A 10528-nucleotide genomic window follows, 5' to 3' on the forward strand; every position below is an offset into this window, starting at 1 on the left:
AAAATATAGGAAGTAATAATTTAGCTTTGTTCGCCCTTTCAATTTCGTACATATTTTTAAAGAAATTTGTAACAAAAAAGAATGCCAAGTTTAGTATAGCGGTAATAATTATAATCAACAAGGATGTAATTATAACTTCAACCTTATGCTTCTCCATTATTTAATTTGTTTAATGGGATTCTAGGGCGTCAGGGGGACTTGTAAATGAAATATAATTTCAAATTTCACATAAATAACCTTTTCCATTTAATGTGAAGAAAAACGCATTATTCAAACATGTAAAAAATATAGTTTTTCAAAGAACTTTTTACTTTGAATTAACTTGATTTGTGTCGACCTGATACAGTGTACATGGAAAGGCACGTGAAAATCACAGTTCCATACCAAAATAAAATTAAGAAATACCAGGATATGACGTCAATGGGTTTTTAGATTATCATCCCATATACATAGTCAAGAGATTATGATAACAATAATAGATCACATTTATAATGCGCATAATACTTTGTTTTAGGCGCAGTACATTTTATTTAGATTATCAATAATGCGAAGGATTTTTGTTTGTGTTGGATGACCTACATGGCAAACCGTTCAATATAAGCGATCTCGTGGGATACAAATCAGCTAATACCAGATTATAATCATAGCAGATTTACTAGAAAGAGAACAAAGACTCTAATCATGTTATAATTCCATAGCAACTTACTTGACTTGTGCCTAGTCTAGTCTAGTTACTTGTTGGTGTGTGTAAATCTAGCAGTAATCTTCATTTGACATTCTCACACAGATGAAGGAAGTGGTATCCACGGTATGAATTATGCCTTGAAACATTGGCAGCCCGGCTTAAGGAAGCTCACCTTCGAAGTGCATGATTCATATACTCTGCACATGATCGGAGCATCATTGTTATTATTTTCATCATTTTCATCATCATTATCGTTATCACTAATGTAATCATTTATTTACAATGAAAACAACGGTTGACTTATTAGTATAAATTCACGTTTGTTGATAACTTTATTTACAAGCATTTAGAACAGTAAGTACAAAAATATAGAATTCTTAACATTTCAAATAATCAGTTATTTCATGAGTGAGATGAGAAGCACTTTTCATGTCATCAGGTCACGTTCAATGCTTGATGCATTATAAACCAACACATTACATCATACAGTTCACATGCTTGATAATATTTATCAATCTACAATGCAGCATGTCAATTTAATAAATGTATGAACATTACTCTCTTAAAATATTGGGTAAAATTTGCCCAGCAAGATGGTAATTATGTGTCCGACCAACTTTGGGTATTATTTATTTTCCCAACTTGGGTAAGTATCGTACATTTAGTGTCTAAAATTTAAAGATGGGTCAGTAATAAAGTTGGATTTAAAAATGCCCGAGGTTCGTTGGATACAATACATACCCTCGTGACTAATTTATACCCAGCATTTTCAAGAGTCTATGAACTGATAAATTGTTTATAAAAAGATCATTATTGTATCAATTTTCAAGTGGTTTTGCATACTTTTTGTTTGTCATATAATCATGATGATTATATTAATACATGACTATTTACACTACGTAAAGCAATTTCCGAAATTCACAAAGAAAATAATTGAGAGACCTGACTCCTGATCCTTTGAACGAAAGGATATGTCGAGGTGAGATGTTCGATTTTGTGTCCAATCGGTGAATCCAAAGGTTTGACCTTTTTACCTTGACACTGTGGAGGCGCGATAGCTCAGTTGGTAGAGCAGTGGTCTCGTAATCCGGTGACCCGTGTTCGAAACCAAGTCGATGCTAGTGCCCTTTGGTAAGGCATTAATCCTCATTACCAGGTCCCTCGGAGAGGACCTAAAACCGTCGGTCTTCTGGTTGCTTACTAACAAGCATTTATTGCTTTTATAGCTGTCAGGAAAAATACCACCATTATCATCAATATCATCATGGCATATAACATTTCAAAAATAGCTCTCAACATAACTATCGTTCCGAAAGATATGAAAAAATAGATGTTCAGAATCACTTGATGATTTGATGCAGAGTTAGAAGAGATTTGGAATCAATGTATCGTGGCTTTTAGGGTCTCTGACTAAAAGTACGGTTAATAACGATAGTGCGATATGTAGTGTGATTGTAAGACTTTACAATCAAACAATTTTCTCTCATAAAACTTCAGCATTTCTAAAATCGTTATTCATCCAACGATAATTTTTGAAATTCTTCATTTCTATTTTTCGCAGTACTCGCCTCATCCTGAGGTAACTAATGTTGCCATGGTAACATGCCTACGTCATTGCTTGTCCTACAGCCATATTAATCATCGATGTCATCTTTCAAACACGGTAACATATAAGATATCCTATGTTCTATCGAATGAAAGGCTAGTCACCCTGTTGCAATCGCAGATGTAGAATAGTCAATAAACGATCTGCGAATGAATACTTCTATTGCCTTACCAACTGGCTAGTGCATATTCGTTTTCAAAATAACAAATTTTGGCAGAAAACCATCGATGGTGACCATGTTGAAACGCTATCAAAGCGATATGTGATTTAAAGACTCGTAATAATGAGGTCATCATGCAGACTGCGCCTGTGTTATATCATCATAATCTGGAGGAGGTCCGTCGCAAGATATAGTCATAGATAGTCCAGTATTCAATCTCAATGGCCTGCCATGCTCTGGTGCAAGGTTTGAACCCGATGATGGTCCAGATGTTGTCCCATTACTGCTGAAGAAAAAAAGAATACAGAATACCGTTTACAATCATTTAGAAATGCATGTTCACAAAGCAATACATGGTCATATGGGATGCTCGGGCAATATCTCACATTCAATTAAATTTCAATTCAGTCCAAAGTAACATTTATTTTCTCCCTTCCCCCCCCCCCCCCCATATCAAACAGTTCAGTAATAAATGTGTACATACGAAATAGCATAATCAGTCTGGGAAAACATTTTATGGGCTTAGAGGAATGCTCACAATAAAATCTTAGTCTAATCTTTATAAGATTTAAAAAATACCAGGGTAAAAAGAAAAGCTATATGAGAATAAATAATACAATTCAACTAGTCATTCTGAAAGTTAAATTCAGGATAAGATATGTGAACAAATATGGTTCAGAAGAATGATATTAAAGTGTGGTTTCTTGTTTCTTTCATTGCTTTTATAACATATTTTTTCCTTTATATGTATTTCTGATTACGCATAATGCAATTTAAAAAAAATTCTACGTGAATTTTAACCAACACATAAAACTTTGCTTCATGTCACTCATTTTATGTAAAAAATGAATGCAAGCTACAAAGACCACTTTCTTGACTTTCAGAAAATATTGTTTCAAAATGTCTCCTTCTTCTATTATCTGATGATGGTGTTAATGTTATGTTTGGTATTAATCATAGAATATGAACCTGGACATGAGAAATTAAAGGAACACAATTCCCAAAATAGCAACCAACTATTGGCGGTCGGAAGGATATGGGATATAAAAAACCGCTTTTCCTCCATACTCAATTTAGGCATACGTCAGTCATCACCTATGGTCTATCTTTGCTCTTCTCTCTCTCTCTCTTTCTCTCTCTCTCTCTTTCTCTCCCCGCCCCCTCTCTCTTCCCCCTCATTCTCCCCATCTCTCTCTCCGGCCCCCTCTCCTCTCTGCTCCCCTCCCCCGGGAGCGATGTCAAGATGGGGACCCCGAATGCCCTGGATCTGGGAAGCTTCCTGAATCTAATTCAGGCTGACATCCCTGCTCTAAACATAGTCGGCTCATGTCTGAGTAGGGTAAGTATAACCGTTCATGGTATAACATCGATGCATGGGGTAAAGATAGAACACACAGGTCAAAGAGAGGTCTAACTATGACTCCAAACTTGATATTCATCATCTAACATCGGCTCTCCCATTGCCTCTTCCTCTTCCTCTTCTCCAAATGTATCATAAAAATGTGTTCAAAATTACTATACTCGACATGCAAGATCCTCAGTATTAACGTATAATATTATAGTTGGGAGGAAATGAACAAAACGAGTCAGGGTACTCATAGACCTTCATATTCCATCATGATTTAAGTATGTAATTGACGTCCAATTATCAATATATTTAGGCTTCGGGAACTAATAAGCATCATGTAAAGGAACATAACATACAAGAATGGAGATCCTGATTGTGTCTCTCGTTTCAATTATTTGTATAGTATACAACACCTCCTGGACAATCATCCCCAGAAAGACCCCCCCCCCCCCAGAAAATTATCCCCAAGGACAACCACCCCTATATAAGGACGATTACCCCCCGGAAAATTACCGCTCATGGATAAGTCCTATATAGGGGATAATTGTCCATGGGGGTAATTGGTCAAGGGGGTCATTTCCCGGGGGTAATTGTCTTTGGGGGCTGGTTATCCTCAGGGGGTCATTTTTGGGGGGTGGTTTTAGTCCTTGGGGGTAGTTTTTTGGGGAGTAATTTTCCGGGGTGATCGTTCAGGGGGTTAATGTCCTGATACGCATGTATGCCATTGTTTGCCACAAGTTCTTTCGACACCAGATTCTAAAACACTGTAGCAGAAGATGTTTTAGCCTTGTAAAGAATTATTGTTGATTGTTTCTTGTTAAGAAATGGAAACTGAAAACAACTGCTATCATATTGAACTGAACTTTTACTGGCTAAGGGGTGCAATGTATTTGTATTTAATGGCTAGAAATTCATACTTGGAAATACGTCAAGAAATAGCTGAAATACTTTGACCAAAAGTAGTTTCATCTGATACCCAATTCTGCGTGAAATGCATGTGACTTCCATTCAATATTATTCGATTTACTGTTAGGTTTTAAAAAGCTCACAATATACACAGTTTGTACTACATAACCAACCTCTCAACAACAAAACGTGCAGAATGTTATCCCGTGACCAGTATTAATCTTTACCTTTAATGAATGGACACTAAAAATGAGCATTTTCAGTCGAGGGTTATGTAGATTATGTGAATCTTGTTAAAACAAGGTTTGAAATGATTGAACCTAAAGTTTTTTGTTCAATCTTGCGTGTCAATAGAGCACTTTATATGACAATATGGCTTTCTTTCTTCATTAAAGAATGGAAACTGAAATAACCAATTTCATTTGAACAGAGTGTTTACTGTTTTCTGGGAAAGGGGTTACATCTGGAAAACGTCTTAAGGTTGTTTTTAATAAATAAATCCATCTTTAAAAGAAGGTCCTAATTAACTATTCATAATGAAATTCTTTTAATAAATTTTAATCATTGTTTTTTTTCTCAAATCAAAAGAAATTATTTGAATTTGAATAAGATGTGTTAACCACAATTGTACGAGGGGTAATTTTCAAGGGTTTGGGGGGTAATTGTCTTCGGGTGGTCATTGTCCGAGAGGGTAATTACTCTCGGGGGGGGGGGGGTCGTGGTCGTCCCCGGGGGATAATTGTCCGGGGTCGATTGTCCTGATACGTGTATTCATACATGATTCCAATTCATGTTCTTAGCGTGTTTCAAGGGGATTACTAAGTTGACTTAGAAATATTATATCTTGATGAAAATATTTGTTTACTAATTGTCGTTTACTAATCTGCTTAATCTGCTTTTCCAACGCAAGCACGCTTAAGCCAGAAAAGAATGTTTTTAATCTCACCGCTTTACAGGAGCTGAGACGAGGATTTATAACCCCTTACTTATATCTGTCACCAAATTTACGAGAGGTAATTGAGGGCTTAGAGTCATCATTAATTTGCAAAGTCATTACATTTCCCGAAATTGTCCAACTAAAAACTTCTTTCTGTGACTACATAGAATTTCTGATTTGATTACAAACAGCTTTCCAAACAATATTTCAATCTGCATTTTTTGAAGAGAAAAAAAGGAACAAGCGTAATGACCTGTACACACTGCTTCATAGATAAGTATACACAAAGCATTGTATATAAAAGTTTCTCTGATTATGATTATTATGTAATGACAGCCGAATCTCCTGTCACACATCGTACAAATTTGCCAAATGTAAATTAACATGACTTTATTAAAACACCCAGTCACGCACTTTCATTTGATGATATAGATCATGCACATTATGTCGATATAAACACTTTGTATGGCCTACATAATGATGGGTCAGAGGGGGTGTAGAAGTCCATATTTAGTTAATAGATATATATTGTTTCTGTAGCTTTCTATTATTCACAGAGTGTGGTAGTATGGTCTCTAGAGACAATAAAGCGAAAAATAATATCAAAGTTATAACAGTGATATAAAAAGGGAAATGTTCGAAAGCGAAAATAAATGTTTCCTGTTGTCACGTTTGTTATAATAATTATAAAGCGCTTACCACCGAGGTCCCTAAGAGCGTTATGAGCTGGTTGACCTTCATCACTAATGTCATGTCAATAAGATTCCTATAAACTCTCTCACAATCACTAAACCAGTCATTATCATGTGCAAAATATATTAATTTGCTAAATGTAAACCCAGGGGCCGATCTAGGGGGAGGGTAGGGGGCTTGTTCTGACCACAAAAAAGTATAACATTTTATTTTTATTTTTTTAATGTCGGGGGCAAATGATTCTTTTTTTTGGTAGTTTTTCAACCCCCCCCCCTTCCCCACTGAGCGAAATATTTGTCGGCACGACTTTCAAATTTTGCCGCCCCCCCCCCCCTTTTGGAAAATCCTGGATCCGCCACTGGGTCACCCCCCCCCCCCCCCCTTAGCAAAAAGCTAGATCCGCCCCTGAAACCGGAAGTAATTCAATTAAATGAATTGAGGGGGCGAGGAGAAGGTCAAGGCAGGTTTTATCTCTCTCTGTCCGTCGTTACCTCGTTTCCTAGTCATTGGGTTAATTTAATTAACAAAAATAACCTGATCCGAGTATGACGGTTATTGATACATGTATACTGAACTAAACTTTATATTGTGAGCTGTATAGTTGGGACACATTTTGGATGACGTACATTAGAGAAGTCATTCTATGAAAAACTTTGTGGCTTCTTTTTCTCCCAAAATAATTTCTATTTCCCCCGTCTCTATCTCTCTCTCACTATATCCCCCCTCTCTCTCTCTCTCTCTCTCTCGCTCTCTCTCTCTCTCTCTTTCTCTCTCCAATCTTCATGTGACTTCCATTTTTAGGCGGAACATATCTATTTATGTTTTACCAATTTTGTTATTTTTATGAATGACATTTTTTTTTAAATTCTTAACTTCAATTTTGTTTCATGTGTTAGAAAATCAATTAGAGATGGGTAGTGCATTGTGTCAAGTATGAATCCCTTTTGAATAGAAATAATATAGGTCTACTTTACACAGTGAATATCACTGTCGATCATAATATACTTGACCTAAAAATCGTTTCAATTATTTTAATGGATTTTTGTTTACTGACCGATGATGTATAAATTCTACATCTCGAGTCAAGATAAGCCCTTTTCCTTCCTACCCTGTTCTTGGTGAATCCATCATGAATTATAATGGACGATGGGTAATAAAATGGTTATTATCCCCTGATTTAAATGCTCGCCGCCCCTCCCCCGAATCGATGCCCCTGCGACGGAGCAAGCAACACAAACGGGTTAAAATTTAACTATTTTGTCTCTCATTCACTCTCCAATGCACATCTACAGAAACACTTTGTATCCAAAGGATCAACATACCAGAAACCATCTCTAGCAGAATGAATAAAGGTCTAATCCATAAGCTTCGCAGGGATCTGGACATTTTACGGTTTTCTAACATTCCACGCCCCCTTCCCCCCCCCCCCCCCCAAGTTCAGATTCAATATTATACATCGTAAGAAATAAGGCTCTATCGAACTTATAGCTCTAACTTTTACGCCGCAAACAGGAGCCATAATTATAGGGTAGACCCTAAATGTTCTGAGTTTGCAAAGCCAAACAAGCATGAGACCTGTCATCATTTACAGTATTGTTACTTCACGAAATCAATATTGGAAACACAAATTACGAATGGGTTTCCAGGTAGCCCTTTCCAGACTTTGCTCTGAAACTATTTATTATGAATACTTTATTATGTGGGCATGTTTCTAGCATGTCACCATACAATTCTTGGGCCTAAAAAAATAACGTTATAAAATACTTCTTTCAACCTCGTCGCTATAATGACCAAAAGGCCGTCCATACAAATACAATTTTGATAATGAGAGACATGTTCAGTCCCGTTAAAATCTGTAATAATGGTTTAAGCCTCTAAACTGCTTCAAACCTACTCAATTGATTCGCAGAAGGTCACATTATATGTATACGAATAAATACAGTATAATATACACAATGAACTTAGCTTTCATCACAAATAAAAACGTTTGGCCTACATTCATCATCACTCAAAGATTATTCATGAAAGATTATAATCTTAATATGTCAGTTCAGGCGCGTACGCAGGTCTTGGGGGTTAAACTTTGGTATATGTATGTAAACCCCCCTAAAAATCCCTAAAAACCCACCCCCCCCCCTTTGGATTTTTTTTTTTTTTAATTATTTAAAAAAAAATTACCCCATGGCTGACCTAAGAAAGGTGACCTTACCCCCCCCCAACGGAGCAAAATGTCAAATTTTCAAATTCGAGACCAAAAAGTGTCCTCTTACCCCCCCCCCCCCCCCCCCCCCCCCTTGAAACATCCTGCGTACGCCACTGTGCCAGTTCGAGAACAAGGATGATTTATTTCTTTCCACTTCTCAGTACTACTAATCACACAGCATTGCCTACGCTCAATACATGTGAAGGCTGGTGGGTTTACAGTCGAGAACGTACCTTTGAGAACCATTAGCCCATAAACCGGTGTGAGGATCGTAACCGGTATAATCCACAGTAGTAAAGTGATGCCGACATTCGTACTCCGGGGGCGGTACTTCTATGCTCATAGCAGTTGATAAAGCAATTGTTGACCCTCTCCGTCTACCTCTACCTCTAGGACGGGACCCCCGGTATTGACAGTACACATAACAGGTGGGCACACCAACAACCCACGGATAGATTATTCCAACAATTAACAAATATCCGCGATTATGCAAGTAATACCCGACGAAAATCATTGCCAATCCGGCTAGTACAATCAAACTGATGAATGATATTAAAAAGTATCCTTGACGCTGTCGTTTGAAACAAGAACGTGGAGCGGTTTGCGGATCACAATTCGTATTATCCGCGGTAGCCTCGGTTCGCCCGCTAGCGAAGAAAATCGGATAGCAGGTTGCCGTTCGACTAAAGTCGGATAGAGAGCCTTCGACTGTACTTGCGTCATCTGTCTCAGAGTGTGGGTTATATTCTTCAGGTAGTTGAATGCTCCGGGCGAGTGCTTCCGTATCCGAAGCCATCCTGACTAATTTTGGCAATGGTAAAGATATAATGTCCCAATTTAGAGACTAGAATGTACTTTCTTTCCTGATAGTTTAGATTAAACAACGAATGCAGAATCCTCTACATTGCTTACTCTCCATATTCTACTCTGATTGTACGACACAGGATGCCTAGACTGGCATTGTATGGCCTACTATCGAGCATTAATCTACTGAATGTTCTTCATTCAGACATTGTTACTATGCTTTCCAATCAATCGTTTCATCTGGATATAATCAGTAGGCTAATCATAATAACCTCTCTCGATGTTCTTAATATGTTCATTCTTTTGCAAGGCGAGGCTGTGTGGATAGCTATAAGAAACAAACAATGACTGATTCCTAGTAACGCTATATCAAGTGTAGTTCACATCATCACGTATTCATATCAATCCACAATATTACAGAAATACGTTGAAGTAGACACAAGCTTATTACTAAATCCATGGCATAAAGAGCTTTCTTCTACGTTATTCCAGATCAAACGGACGCACAATATTATCTGAAGAGTCGGATTTTGAGATCCGCGTCAAAACAATATACTATTAAAGGTTAACGTCCAACTTTAAGGATCCAAAATAGCCATGTCGAATCACTGTGCCTAGCTTAGATAGTTCAGCAGTGTTAATGCACTAACAGACAGTAAGGCACTGTGACGAGTTTGAAGTCGACACCCAACCGAGAAGTTCGACGTGCGCGCGCAAAGTGCTTGTTCAATGCTCAGATTATATTAACAACACTCATGCTATTAGGCTATTAGTGCAGTATAATTTCTACAAGGTACATCACGCTTGCAAATGACGCCATCCAGTCAGCGTGTTAACAAATTGTCCCTGTTTTTTAATGGCGTATCCAGGGCAGGGGCAAGGATGTATCACTTCTGCAATATCCAAATTTGGCATACTTTAACTAAACTATATAAAACAGAAAAGAAATGTGCCCCTTTTATCGCCCTCATGCAGAACCAGTTATAGACACCAAGAGGCACCGTGTTTGTTCATGTCACCCTCAAATCAATTAACAGCATTCTGTAGATACCAATCTACTTGGATATTTCCTCTCTATTATATTATTTTTGCCATCTTAATATACTCTGCATTGTAGAAAGTACAGGCTAAGAAATTTGCACGCACATCTTCTTTTGATATTGGAGCAAATGGTTAAGGTTGGGTC

General features: G+C 37.4%; 1 protein-coding gene across 2 annotated transcripts; it reads right to left on the reverse strand.

The window, feature by feature from the left end:
• Window positions 1–1903: 1903 nt before the first annotated feature.
• LOC115923688 lies at window positions 1904–10060 on the reverse strand. 2 transcript variants are annotated; one of them, XR_004064057.1, is made up of 2 exons: window positions 8772–10060; window positions 1904–2734 (listed from the first exon to the last, which is right to left on the reverse strand). XR_004064057.1 is itself a non-coding variant. In XM_030984893.1 (2 exons), exons 1-2 carry the CDS (start codon window positions 9332–9334, stop codon window positions 2584–2586), a joined length of 717 nt encoding a protein of 238 aa, XP_030840753.1. In that variant the 5' UTR covers window positions 9335–10053; the 3' UTR covers window positions 1904–2583. The 2 variants fall into 2 exon arrangements, 1 of the variants encoding a protein (XP_030840753.1); XM_030984893.1 differs by having other exon boundaries at window positions 1904–2737; window positions 8772–10053.
• Window positions 10061–10528: the final 468 nt, after the last annotated feature.

The sequence above is a fragment of the Strongylocentrotus purpuratus genome, unplaced genomic scaffold (genome assembly GCF_000002235.5).
Source record: "Strongylocentrotus purpuratus isolate Spur 01 unplaced genomic scaffold, Spur_5.0 spur5_scaffold_14, whole genome shotgun sequence".
NCBI classification, from domain to species: domain Eukaryota; kingdom Metazoa; phylum Echinodermata; class Echinoidea; order Camarodonta; family Strongylocentrotidae; genus Strongylocentrotus; species Strongylocentrotus purpuratus.